We start from the raw sequence: 15,175 nt of genomic DNA, 5'->3' as shown, positions 1-15,175 counted from the left end.
GACGTCTGGTTTATAATGAGATTTATGATCATGCGAAATGTGAACTGATATCATCTGAATCAGCAGGTTCTCGATTAATTTGATATGCAAGATCTATGCAAGCTTTTCGTCTAAAAAAAGAAAGCATTGCTAAAAAGACAGAGAGAGTTGTAACAGTCATATTTATTTGGTGTTTTGAATTGAAATATTTCCTATACATTTACCATTTTGAATTAAAATGTTTAGCATTAAATTGGGGACTGCATGATTGTTTTGAACAAGCAAATCACAATAAATTCATGCACAAAATTTGAAAACTGATGTTCATGTTTTCAATTAGTGTTACAGCCCATCTGGTAGTGAGGTCGGTTGTAACTTTTCTTTCTACTTGACATTAACTTACACAGTTTAAGAGGTATAATATTTCTAAACGGCTTTAAATTGTATAAGACCAATATGGGAATATCACATTTTGAGACACAGCACAAAAAAAAAAAAAAAAAAAAAAGTTACTGACTGAAACAATGTGTTACAACACTCATAGTTTCCCCTATGCACAGAACAAACATGGAACATTTATAAAAGCACCATTTGTAATTAAATTGCAAATGTATTTTAAAATGCATACTGTATAACTGGAAGTGCATCCTAGTTCATCCAAAGATAGACAACAACACAAATGTAATATAATGCACAGCTTTGTGGCAACAGTTCAGAGTAATTTATTTAACAACTGAATAAAATAAATAAATAGGATTAACCTAATCGTTTGGTTGTTGACTCTAGAAAATCTGTAATACAAGGCAAAAGTACCTAAGGTTTTTGCTATGGAGCCATCAAAGCCATAACATACAATGCAATAACATCCTAAATATTGCAAATCTGAGTCCACTGACTCCCTCCAAAAAGTGATAAGTTGACTTAACTTAAAAAAATTGAGGAAACCCCTTGCCTTAAAATGATCAAGTAAATAATAATTTAAAAAAAATAAGTTAAGTGAACTTGACAATTCACTTAACTTTTTTTTTTTTTATTATTATTTAGTTAAGTCAACTTATCAATTTTTACACCGTTCAGAAACATGGAAAATGGAAAGCGTTTTGATTGATGTAAGAAGAAAGCCATCTTATCTTGAGAGTTTGGCTTGTGGGCAACCTTTCATGCCAGGCAAGTCAAAGGGGAGGAGATTTAGGCATAAGTACACAAATAGACCTTAAAATAAAAAAAACTGCTGTAACATTACCAAAGGCACACTATTAAATTTCCCAGGCTCAGGTGCTGTTGACCACTTTCTGCAAATCCGTTAACATCAATCAAATGTAAAAAATACCCCAGCCATAATCATCTAGAATAATCATAATACTTTAGCATGTCTCATTCATAATGTCTAAAAAACACTATGGTGGGATACAGACAATTACACAGTAACCATGTCCATTTATGAACCATATGTGACGGCTGAATCATGAAACAAATATTTGCAAACTGAAGATGGACAACCATTTCTCCAGAGCCATCGCGGTGTACTTTTTTAAAGAGGCAACAAAGCCACAGAGCAGATGCTGCTCACCGGTGTTTCGTGCTTTGCTTCGAAGAGGGGACGTTCAGTCTAGCGTGCCTGATGAGAATTTAGCTGCTGTTAAAATCTCTCTCTCTCACTTTCCCTCCCTCCTCACCCCTTTTCTCTTGATGCTGAGCCCTGCTCTGCTGATGCAAGAATCACAACTCCCCGTGTTGACAGATGGAGGATGGCTCCATAGCACATAGCCCGTCCCAACAGTCCAACTGCTGCCTAACCAAGTTTTTTCGCTTCTCTTCCTTTTCTTGTTTTTTCCCCCTTCCTGCACCACTATACTAAACCCAATGAAGTTAGCCACCTCTATTACAGTGCTTGCAGGCAGTATTAATAATCCTTGAAAAGTCTTCGTCCAAATCCCAGACCCTAAATTTTAAACCAACCCATTTATTCTCCAAAAAACATAATTTTTCTGCCTTGGAAGCACCTTTCAGGATAGTCAAATTTTTAATTTCAACATTTAAGGGTGCATCTCCATTAGCTATATAGTTCAGTAATCGATGCACTGGCCAGTGTTTCAGGCATTTCATGACTGGTCCCATTGCTCCAGTATGCTGAAATGCTAGATTACTAGAATTTCCCACAATACACCATAAAAACCAGTGAGCAAGTACTTAATATGTTCATTTCCTGGTCATGCTGACATATTTTCTTCAGTCTCTAAAGCAGACAAAAATAAAGGACAAGCACATTTCATGAGTCACTGTAGATGCACAATAAACAAAAATCATACGAGCAGGATATCAATTCTGACACATTATACAGTGATGTTGTTGGTAAATAGACATTACAGATAAATAAATACAAAATGATAATACAGGACCAAGTCACATAAGTGACTTTTTCAAGTATGTACATTTAATCGTTTGTAGGCATTTTATTCATTAATGTCCCAGTGTTTAGTGGATCAAGACTCTCATTGGCCAAACTCCTTTTCACAAAATACAAATTCATGACAGCGAACTATGATTCCCCACTCTGAATATTTTGGATGTATCCCTAATCTAACACACCTGATTCAACCCACCAGCTCATTAGTAAAGTCTCCATGAACTGAAATGTGTGTCAGTTAAGGGAGACATCCAAAACGTGTACCGTTGAGGGTACTCTAAGAACAAGTCTGGGAAACAGTGCTCTAAATCATGTGCGTAACAGTTTACAAAAATGGTTCTCAACCCTGTTTCTGGAGTCTAATCAACACTGCACATTTTGAATGTCTCCCTGATAAATCCCCTGATTCAGGTCATCAGCTTCTTCAAGAATTCAAGACCTTAAATTAGTGTTTAAGACAAAGGAGACATTCAAAATGTGCAGTTGGGGGAGGAGGTCTCCAGGAACAGGGTTGATAATCACTGGTCTACAACATAGCTAGAGATGTTGTATACAACTTATACCAACAAGATACATTTTACTTTGTTGTGGAATGATTCCAATCAAAGTAAACTTCTGCTACCAGTTCTGTTGGCAAAGAAGAGTTCCTCAAAGAGTTGCCCTTACCTGTTGGCACAGACCATTTAGCACATCATACTACATATTGGTATTTTTCAGTGGTTTTAATTGCATTGGGCAATCAGGACAACTGGCACTCCAAGCCATAGTGGGAATGGAAGGTGTCTACACCACATTGCTGAGATCAAGCTGGCTGATCTCAAGACCATTCCATACCCTTTCGCATTAGGTAAAGTTAAGGTTTCTCATTGAATGAGTTGACCACCTGATCCAGCCTGAATGGTGCCACATATGGCATGATATGGCCAGACGGTGTGGCTGGAACACTGGGACAGGTCTTGGGGAGATGCCCTACTGTTTTGTGCAGCTATTTACAGTACTGTCCAAAGGAATCTGGCCCTGTGACTGTCAGTCAGATGTGGTGAGCTTTTTCAGGAGCACTGGTGCAACCACAGGGAAGCCGGTTGTCCATCTGACCACTTTGGTAAGGCTTCAGCCCCAAGGCTGGATGACATTGTCTCTGTTGCATGACCAGACGGGCTGCTCGACTACAGTTTGATTCAACACACACACAAACACTGCCAACAACGGCATTATGGACGACACACCCACACACACTCAGAGGGACAGCCCAGATGCTGAAACTGATTTTCCAGCCATCACTCGGCTGACATCCGTTCCTCGCAGCCAACGCGTGTCATCCTCTGCCTGGCCTGGGCACTTGCATAGCAGGAACAGCAGCAGTCCGTGATGCTGCTGAGGGTGCAAGGGTTTGCCCCCAGTCCCCATGAGCTGGAAAGGACGGTTTGCCTGGACCAGTGACACGTTTGGATGCTGGACCAGGCAGACTGTCTCTATGGCTCTAGAAAAGTGGCAGTGCATGGACTCTGCTGTAGCATATGCTCTGGCTGAAGGTCAGGTGACGGACTCCAAAGCTCTGCAGATGCAGGAACTGTAGCCCCCACGGCAGCTTGGGTGGGTTTCAATTCAGAGGGAATTACAGGTGAGAGAGCTTACTGTGACTGAAGCCAGAACCTAGGTGTTTCTGACCTTAATGACCTGCTGATGAAACAAAGCGTGGAAAGACAATATAAAAAACAAGATGACTAATACAGGAAGAAAGATTCATGCAATAAACCACAGATTTTACATAAAGTCTGTAACCTTCGGCCAACTTGTATGCACAATTAACTGACAGAGGAAATAAACAGATCTCACCAGATGCTCAGTTTCAATACCAAAGGAATCTCCTGGATGGAGATGCTACTCGAGCATAACCAGTTTCCTCTCTTTCCAAGGTAGTCCCTTGAGGCTTTAGACTCATTTTCCCTTTCCTCACTTGCATGTTTTCTTGTTCAGTTGTTATGATTCCCACACCTGATCCTAGCGCATGACAAGACTAGCGAGCGCATGGCTTGTGAATTGTTTGCTAAAGCAAGTTTTCTTGAAATCTGTCTGTGCTCTGAGGGACTGAGCGTTGTGTAGCGTTTGCGTCTCAGTCACCAAATACTGAGAAACAGAGAAAGGAGGGACAGAAAGGAAAAAAAAGAACGACAACACTATGCGATCTCTGAAGTCATAAGATGCAGAGGAATAAGGCAGACTTGAAAGTTGGCCTATTTCATGGTCAAGCACTAGGACTGCGAAGGGTCTTGAATGGCAATGCATCTACTTTAATGTGACAGACAAGTCCCTAGGCAAAACAAGCAGACCCGTGGCAGGCATGCCCAGGTAATTGATGAGTGTGACACCTTCGCCATTCCACTGGAAATGTTGTTGCCGTACGCTCCGCTGCCTCATCTTAGGTTTTATCCAAATAAATTTGCCTCTCATCCGGACGAACGATGCCAAAAGCCCCTGGCCTGCCTGTCCTCCCTGGAACTGTTGAGATCATGAATCTCCTTGTCGACGTTCACAGGGCCTTGCTCCTGATAAATGTGCGCCCGCCTTGGGACCCTCCCGCCGCCTGATATCGTGCTCGGCGCCAGTCGGCAAAGCTGGGACAGGGCTCTGCTACACACACATTCCCGCATTCAGAGACCGTTTCCTTGTTCCTGCTCTGCAATGCTGTGTGACAGGTTGGATGGCCAGTGCCTGGGGCAAAATCCTACTTGGCTTTGCATAGCTACAAAGTATCATGTAAATACAATGACTACACATGATTAGAAATGAAGAGATTTCTAAAAATCTGTATGTGACCTGTGTACTTACAATGTTTGCGCTGAAATCACAGTTTCAGTGGATGGAATAGACCAGAGTATCAATCTCAGTTAGCCAAAGGGAGATATGAATCAGACAGGGAAATATGAAGATGCATATAATGGCCAGGAGGTAGCAGACACTAACAACTGAATATGATGTACTTTGAATTAATAATCTTTATATGCAATTAAACCATTCTTTATGCAGAAATACACAAACATGCACACGAAACCGCAAAAACATTCAGTCATTTCTGAAAGGGCCCAGGACCATTTTTTTATGGTTAATCTCCTGCACCCTCATGGCTCAAAGTGTATGCCATTAAGGACTTTTGTACACAGGGCATTGACAACAACCCTGTATATAGCATATGTAAATTGTACAAGACCAAAATACATTTTTACATAAACATGGAACAATTCAAGGAGAACTTTTAGAAAGGTATTTTTTAATTAGTTTAAGTTTCATAAAATAATAAATACTTCTGTGAACTCTTTCACTGTCTTATTCCGCATATATTTTTTTAAACATGAAATGAAGCCTTCTAAGCCTATGTATTTAACGTCAACACACATTTAAGAGAAGACTTCATTTTCCATGATGTTTTCTTGGTCGTACATTTACCAGGGAGGAAGCACGTAGTCTGAATTGACAGCTGTCAAAATTATGATCGCCTGTAACCGTATGAATATTCATCACTGGAATTCATCTGACAGAGGAGCACACCAACTCATGTAAGTCAAATCACAGTGGATAGATGTTATTCAAACCATTTCCTGGAGTGTGGGTTGCACATCTGGTGTAGCGCATTTCATCATTTTAAACAGAGTGTAAGACGAATGTGTATTAAAAGAAGTCCAACTTCAATATGGGAGCACACAAAATGAGTCGTTCAGCCGATCTTAACATTTACTCCTATACATAAAACAAAGAGTTGAAAGTTTTCTTCTTAGCAGGATCCTCCACATTAATTTGCCCATATGGACACTGTCGAGAAAAACAAGAAGTTTAGAGTTAACATATGGGTACTGTAAAGTTAAAAAAGAATAGCATCATGTAGACAGTTTGCTTTTATTATGTATTGCGGGTTTCTGACAGAATGGATCTCCCCTTTCTCAGCATCATGTAATCCATTAAAAAATCCAACTAAATTTACTCTAAATAAAAAATGCTTACTATAAAATACATAAAATACTGGCTTTGCTTTGAGCCCTCTTGTAAAGATATACAGCAGAAAAATATGAAGCTTACATGTCTACAGGCACTCCCGCAGCATCTTCCTCTTTTTCTATGTGCAAACTCGGTGAACACATTGTAGCCGGTTATAGGGTCAATGTATGTTCTTTTCTGATTCTGTGAACAGATGCAGTTTGGAAATGATCATGTGTTTTTTAATGTTAAAATATGATAAGACTGTTTATAAGGCTCAGTGTTCCGTAAAGAACATATTTCAGGGTAAAATATCAAACTTCTACATGAGTATAATATAAATAAATATACTTTATGATGGCAATTGTTTTAAAAAGTTGGAAATTTAACCAGCATTAATGAAAATACAGTGGAAACACAATACAAACGTGTGAGTGCACCGTTTGAGTGCACCGGCTTCATTTATGACAGCCTTCGACGCCAAAAGGGCCCGAGGCACTTTTTGTGGTATGCCATTTCAGATGCCATCCTTTGGCTCCATAGTGAAGCTGACACTGTCTGTGCATCCTCCAACTCTACGGGTCTTCCATAACTTTCCCTCGGCCATCAAACTACATTGCTCCTGACAGCCAAAAGGAACTTTCAAAAATGACCCAGTCTTCCATATACATAAGTAGCCAGACTAGTCTGCAAATAAGAGGTCTAGTGTGCTCTTTTTAGTTACTTAAGAATGTAAAAATGCCCTTAGATGTGTAATTCCATAATAATGCCTAATACTACTGAACCATCTATGTTGTTTAGGTTTTCTCACATAGGTCACTGATTTAGACTCTCTAGCTTATCTACACGAGTCTCTTTAAGTGTGACACCAGCTGCTAGACTTGTAGTTTATAAGCGTTTGGTTTTGCTCTTACCTTGCACGCGTCCATATGGAGTTCATGAATGAATCTGTCTTCCTCTGAGAGCGTGCTCGTGTCACGTGACGCGGTTGTGTTTCTATTATGAGAATTCGAAATTGATTCGCTCTCGCCGACAGTGCAATGTGAACGCGGCGTTCTCGTATTGAACACCTCATTTGACATTATTATATTCATTCGATTGTGTTTAAAACGTGTTAATATTATAAGTCTACCTGAACCGAGCAGCAGCATATCTCATGCTAAAAAGTGAAACTAAAATGTCCTGTCACGACGTTCCTTGCAAACTTCTGACAGTACGTAGACGTTTAGAAACAGTTCTCACAACCACTGCCTACAGAAAAATAATATGTTGTTTTTTGAAAAACTATATTCGCCCTCTGCCACCAATAAATAAATAAAATCGCCGCTGTGTTCTTCTTCACGTGCTTTTCATGTTCTGTGCCGTGCACAAGATGCATGTAAGCGCCTCCTCTGTTGGACTGTAGAATTGCAGTAGGGGGAAAAAGTGTACATTTTTAGGGGAGAGGGTTGGCACATTTTTGACTATACATACCGAATATTTAAGTGCATGATTTTTTATTATTATTATGCTTAAATTATTAAGCTAATTTCTGTAAAGCCACCCACTTTAAAGTGTGTTGAACATTTCCACTGCAACTATACATTTACAAAAATACTGTTCATTGAACACACACTGACCTTGTGACAACACACAAATTAAATGAAATCGGTCTATTTCAACCTTTTTAGTGAAATTAAATGCTACATAGATTAAACAATCATGAAATCCAAAACAATTCTTGACACAGCAAATCTAAAGGTAACAAAAGCCATGCCATTTTTTTTGACTAACAAATGTTGTACTTAATAACTGTATGAATAAAATGAATGATAAATAATTCACTTAAATAAATTACATATTATATAAAGTATATATGTGACATTTAAAGCACATGACAACTTGCCCTAACTTGCGCTGACCTGACATTTTTAAAAACATCTTTGTTTTTAGAATATAGTTCAGGCAATTATATATAGTTGACCCTCACCTGTGCATTAACCTACAGACTAGCATATTTAAATCCTTAGTGTAGAATATAATAAATTGCTCATGTGCTTACTGAAGTGGTGTTTGAGAGGATAAACAATGTATTAATAAAAAAGTAACTACAACATCTGCAAAAATAACAGGTTCATTTCGCTTTGAAATGACAAACCAGTGACAAGTAAAGTAGGCAACCGAGAGTTCCCTTCGTTAACCACATTCACACTAAACTCGTAGTATTTTTCCGCAGGAAACAGAAAGGCAAATACAAACGCATGTCCGCATATTGCAATAGGTTTTACTGACTAGGCGTTGACCCATAAGAAACAAAAGCTATTTTTTAAACATGTGGGCGGTGTGAATTTATACTTCCTTTGCCTTGCCAGAAACTGTTTATCTTCTAAACAGCCCTTGTTTTTTACAAACCTATTTTTAAGCACTATAGATGTGTTCACCTTCCTCACATTTGAGGGTGTATATATAAATAAAAAAGGTATTTGTAAACCATAAAATCCTACATAACATGCAAGGCAGAATCAGTAGACATGCCTGTGCATGCATGCAAGAGAAAGAAATGCTCTGACAGGCCAATTAAAAATGACATCTACTGATCCTCATGTTGTTCCAAACCTGAATGACTTTGTTTCACACACACACACACACAAACAAAGAGACTTTAGATAGTCTCAGTCACCATTCACTTCCACTGCATCTTATGCCATTCAATGAAAGTGAATGGAGACTGGGACTGTCATTCTGCTTGTCATCTTATTTCACATCAAAATGAAACAACATGGGGGCGAGTCAATAATGACGACATTTTAATTTTTGTACTATGGTGCTGAAATACATACACGCGCACGCTCACGCTCGCGCACGCGCCACCCAGGTGCTTCCTGGTGTTTTATTGCAGGATCACAGGCAGGGGAACCGAAACGGTCAGCAGCGCGTCGCCGACAGATAGAGAAATGCAGCAGTGTCCGCGACTCTCCTCCGTCAGGTAGCCGCAATACTAGAAGGTTCGCAGGCAGCGCGCGACGGTGTTTTATTTTCCCGCCGTCGGCGCGAGCTGCTGCTGACGCGATGCTTTAGCCATGGACAGCAGGATAAAGTAAGTCCACACTTGTTTACCTTACACATTTCTCTGGTTTGTGGCACTAAGCGTTATCAGTTTCCGTAATAAAAGCCTCTCCTGTGGTTGAATGAAGATAGCGGATATTGTAAATCCGTTAGATAGCTAATTTGGCTAATGAGAGGAGATGACAGGTCCAGCTGACCGGTTAGCTGTTTACCTCAGACATGCTAACTAGCCTAGCCGCATTCCTCTACAGCCATTTAAACTTGACAGCTGCACATATCTCATTTTGAAGGAATTAGACGGCGTAGACATGTCTCACTATTAGCATTTATTAATTTGTTGTGTAATATAGCACACTGAAAGACTATATCAGGAGCATACTGATTACATACTGTATTCTCTAATGACATGTCGAGCTTTTAACCGGGTAAGTTAGTTCACGCAGAAATGAACAATTAAACGTATATAACTTGTTTGTTGTATGGAAAATATGCAATGAGACTGAATGGGGACTGAGACTCAGTTTGCTTAACATCTTGTTTTATGTTTTTAACAAACGAATGAACGTCTCATTGGTTTGGAAGAACACGAGAGAGTAAATAATATCAAAATGTTCACTTTTTTGTGCAAACAGTCTCAAATAGTTGTTTTTAAGTTGCTAAGTTAGTGACATGTATTTCCTCTTTCAGCGAGAAACCTGCGAGAACTTTTGATTTGGCACTTCAGGTTGCTTGTCCATCATCTGAAAATGAAGGTGAGCCTTCATTTCTCAATTTGTTATTTGTTTTGTTTGCATAGTTAATTTGATTCAAAGTTCATAAACAGTTATGCTATAGAGACCTCTCTTTTAGTTACTAACTTTACCTTCCTTGCTGTCAGTATGCTTTGAAATGGCATGAAAGATATGTTTATACATGCTTGTGTAACACTGCTCATATTTCATGGCTTTTAAGCAATATGTGGTGTTTTAGAAAGATGTATGACAGTTTTTGCTGTTTTTCACAATTTTTAAGTTTAGTGTCAGTGATAATATACAGATCAGGGTGACTGAAGTATGATATTATGGCAATATACATTATGCAATACCGTCTGAAAATGCGGCAAATGAGACATAAACAACACTTCTGAAATAATAAAAAAAAGCAATTATTATGTATAAAATTTTCTGAAAATTCATAAAAAGAGATGAAAATAGCAAATATTTGAATAAACATGAGATAACACCATCTCAAAATGAGGCATAAACAACATTTCTGAAATAAAAAGCTTTATTAGAAACAATTTTCTGAAAATTAACAAAAAAGAGAGAATATCCAAATTTTAAGAATAGTCACATAAAACTTGTCATCAATTATGAAAAATATTTGTAACATCAACATGAAAATCTTTGTAACATTATGGCAATATATTTTATATAATACCACTTAAAATGAGGCAAATGAGACAAACAACATTTCTAAAAATAAAAAAGCACTGATTAAAAAAGTGTATTTTCTGAATTAATTGTTTTAAGCTTATAATCAGTTATAATAAATATCTCTAAACTTTGTACCATCTAAAAGCCTTTATTGTGAAACTTTGACAGCTTTTGTTTGTGTAACTCTAATTTTGGGCTGATGTGCTTAGCTGTTTTCCGTGCTTGAAATGAATGAGTATATGACGTGTTTTGTGTCTAGGGGATTTACAGGGAGGAAATTATTGCTGTAGATTCTTACAGTGGCCAGATCTGATTTTCAGATCTTCTGATGGGCTGGCTTGGGTGCGTTTCCATTTTAGATCAGCACTCTAATGGTTTGCATTTACCTTTTAGAAAAACCTGCAGATGTTTGGTGTAAGAAGTAGGTTGAATGGTAGTGATATCGATCTCGGTTTGTCAATCTCCTCGTATGCTTTGAGCTCTGCAAGGTTGAATAGAAACCACGCAGCTTTAACGGACCAAGTAATGACTGCTGTGCTGTGCTGTGAAGTGCGACTATTATGAAAGAAACATTCCCATGTTTTGATTCAATAAGAGGTAAATGGATATGAAAAACTTCTTGTTATATGTTCAGCATATCTAATATCACCCATTTTTGTTCCTACCCTGAAACTACCATTAATCTTTCTGTTTGACATTGAAGAGGTGAGGAGCAGGTGGTTCACAGAAGCAGCTGTTGCTCTGACCGAAAAAGGAAAATATTTCCGGTCCAGCCGCTGACGTGAAAGTTGAAATAAGCTATAACCCGCTTCCCTCATCATCATACGTTGGCGATCGTCTCATTTCCTGACCCCGACTCTCAGGATTACAGCATCATTTTAACCCTCATGTTGTGTTCCCATCATTCTGACCCAAATTTTATTTTTGTTATTGCATTGGACTAAAGCCTACTGACTTTGCTCAGACAGGGTATAACGACTTCATAATTTGTTTTTACCACTTTGTTTTCCCAGTCAAAAATGGCATGCCTACAAAAATTGCTTATGATAATATCTTCAGAGATATAGCTATTTATATAAAACAGCCGCTTTACGTTTTGATTTTGAAATGTGCAGTGATCATGTTAATTCAAGGAAGTCAACTGCCACAAATAAATCAATATATAGGAAACACTAGTAATATATCGAAATGCGGAAATGTTTAAAAATCATATCACCGTTATTGAATTTTTAAAAAATCTTTTAATCGTGATATATATATATATATATATATATATATATATATATATATATATATATATATATATATATATATATATATATATATTGAATTATTGTCCAGCCCTATTTTGAACCAATATACGGTATGTCTAGTGTAAAAATTAAAATTAATGTAAAAATAACAAGTGCTCTGATAAAAAATATTTTAAATGATAAAATGTAAATTTATTTTATTAGCAAATAGGTTTTGAAAATGACCGATATTAATAACCATAAACACGCTTGATATCGGTGCCGATAATCGGTTGACCCCTAGAGCTTATGCTCCTCAGTTTTTGATTAAATATTGCAAAAATTATCCACAAATAATGCTTTTTTCAGTCAAAAATGTAGGTACATAAGCTCAGCTCAATGAGGCATATGATCAGTCAGTGTCAAAAAGAAATACAACCTGTGCTAACTGAAAGATTTAGTGATAAAATAGCGTAACGAGAGAGATTCAAGATATTTTTTAAAAGGCCAGCCATTTATGACTGGGAACACTGGGAATTTTTTTAACAGCACAAGGGTTAAGTGGCTTTAGGGCCAAACAGAAGTTCGTCAAGGACCAAAACCAACTCCAACCTGAGATAACAGACAGGTTTTTAGCTGCAGACAATATCTTGTCACAATTTTAATGCTGTGGTTTACACAATAACAGATCTATTCCTGTTTCCAATTGAAGCATGTGATTGACTGCACTCTGTCCAGTTCTTGAGTTTCATGCTGTTCAAACATCTTGGTTTGCTTATTTCTGTAGCTAAATGGGGTGATTCTAGAGCAGTTGTGGTAACATGAAGCATTCAAGGGCATTCGTTGCATCTCATCAGACATTCTGCCTCTGTACTCACCTCATGTGTCATTTGGCCTAATTTGATATTTGATCAGCTCAGTTTCTCTAGAGGAAAAGTGAAGTCAGACAAATCAAATGGACCTACATGTACATTTCAGTTGCATTACATATTTCATTTTATCAGTTCGTGGGAATCTAACCCTTGACCTTGTGGAGTGAGCTACAGCGACCAATGCAAGTGGTAGGGTCTTTTTTGGTGTTCAGTTAGTGTTGGTCAGTTTATTACTAGATGCTAGCATGGTTAGAGGAAACCGCCCTCTGCTTTTGTGTCATCTTTCATTTCCCTCTTTGTCCACATTAGTTTACACTGGAATGCATTTTCTAGTAGTGATGCATTTCAGTTTCACAACATCACGTTGTCTTGCTACCTGTATAGGGAGTTTTTTTTCGAAGGTTGGAAAAAAACTAGTCATATAAAAGTTTGATGACATGTATTAGTTAGGCTGTTAGACAGTGTGTACAGTGAAACCTGTGTGCCTTTAAATTAAATTTCCCTTTAAAGCACCGCTACTGCAACAAAACACTTACGCTGTGGGGAAGTCGTGGCCTAATGGTTAGAGAGTTGGACTCGTGATCCAAAGGTTGCGGGTTCGAATCTCCGGCCGGCAGGGATTGTAGGTGGGGGGAGTGAATGTCCAGCGCTCTCTCCACCCTCAATACCACGACTGAGGTGCCCTTGAGCAAGGCACCGAACCCCCAACTGCTCCCCGGGCGCTGCAGCATAAAATGGCTGCCCACTGCTCCGGGTGTGTGTTCACGGTGTGTGTGTGTGTTCACTGCTGTGTGTGTGCACTTTGGATGGGTTAAATGCAGAGCACGAATTCCGAGTATGGGTCACCATACTTGGCTGAATGTCACTGAATGTCACTTCACTTAACCACTGTGTTGCATCTCGCACTTTTTCAGCATCCTGCTATGAACAATGTGTTTGAATTGTCTAACATCGAATTGTCACATCATCTAACAGTTTTTGATTGCTGAAGTTTGAGATGGAAAACATACAGTAAAAACGGTTATATTGCGAAATATTATTACTATTTAAAAATAACTGTTGTAATTTATTCGTGTGATGCAAAGCTGAATTTTCAGCATAGTTACTCCAGTCTTCAGTGTCACATGATTGCATGTGCTGATTTGGAAACATTTCTTATTATCAATGATAAAAACAGCCATGCTTCTTAATATTTTAGAGGAAACCATGATACATTTTTTTTTTTGGGGATTTTTTTGATGATCAGAAAATGCAAATGAATTCTTATGAAAGCATAATAGTCTCTACTGTCACTTTTGAAAAAAATACTAAGGTATTAATTTCTTAAAAAAAAAAAAAATGTTACTTACCCCAAACTTTTAGGGTCAAGTGGATACTGTCATTGTTTCTTTCTCCAACACAGGTCTGGGGTTGACAGGCACGGAGACTGAGTATAGGTGACTTATTTTAGCTAACATTAGAAGATGAATATTTTGCCAGAATGGATTAAGCATGACTGCCATGCTTGTGCTTGGCACTAGTGAGCCGCATTGATGTTTTTCATGCCCTGTGCCAAAGCCAGCAGATGATGCTGACTGTGCCAAGGCAGTAGGTGGAGACAGATGCTACCTGTCTTGCCGCCTCTTTTCATCCAGATTGCACCCAGTAATAAAGCAATAAAATATAATAGACCTGAAATTTACAACTACACTTGTGCTGCAATTAGCAAAGTGATTTTCCACCGATGACCAACAGCTTTATTTCTCTTTTGCACAGGCCACGTGTATTTCATTGGTGTTAAAGACCAGTTTGGCTAGGTGGTAAAGTTGGTGCTAAAACTTTTTTTTTCATTTGTCACCTGATGTAAAATGTTACATTTATACAAAGTGTTATTTTTTCCAAACAATTTTTTTATTTATTTATTTTTTTACTTTTTCAGTAACACTTTATTTCGATAGTCCACTTTAGACATTTTACTAACAGTAAGTAACTTTGCAACTACATGTCAGGGGAGGCAGTCTGGCCTAATGGATAGAGAGTTGGACTTGTAACCCGAAGGTCGTGGGTTCGAGTCTCAGGTCTGGCAGGAATTGTAGGTGGGGCGAGTGAATAACCAACACTCTCTCCACCCTCAATACCACGACTGAGGTGAGACCCTTGAGCAAGGCACCAAACCCCCAACTGCTCCCCGGGTGCCATTGGCTGCCCACTGGTCCGGGTGTTCACTACTGTGTGTACACTTGGATGGGTTAAATGCAGAGCACAAATTCCAAGTAT

General features: G+C 38.4%; 1 protein-coding gene across 3 annotated transcripts in view; it reads left to right on the top strand.

Annotated features, from left to right (window-relative positions):
* Positions 1-9,157: 9,157 nt before the first annotated feature.
* Positions 9,158-15,175, top strand: part of LOC306874531 (DENN domain-containing protein 1B-like) — a 101,846-nt gene continuing 95,828 nt past the window's right edge. For 2 of the 3 annotated variants that reach the window (XM_079424655.1, XM_079424653.1), the window contains exons 1-2: positions 9,171-9,431; positions 10,088-10,152. In XM_079424655.1, coding sequence (XP_079280781.1) covers positions 9,415-9,431; positions 10,088-10,152 — 82 coding nt within the window. In that variant the 5' untranslated portion in view covers positions 9,171-9,414. Of the gene's footprint in view, positions 9,432-10,087; positions 10,153-15,175 lie in introns of all 3 variants that reach the window. The other variant, XM_079424654.1, reaches the window with a different exon arrangement.

The sequence above is a fragment of the Barbus barbus genome (assembly GCF_936440315.1).
Source record: "Barbus barbus genome assembly, chromosome: 9".
NCBI lineage: Eukaryota > Metazoa > Chordata > Actinopteri > Cypriniformes > Cyprinidae > Barbus > Barbus barbus.
Note: the sequence above shows the minus strand (reverse complement) of the source record. Positions and strands in the feature narration are given on the sequence as shown.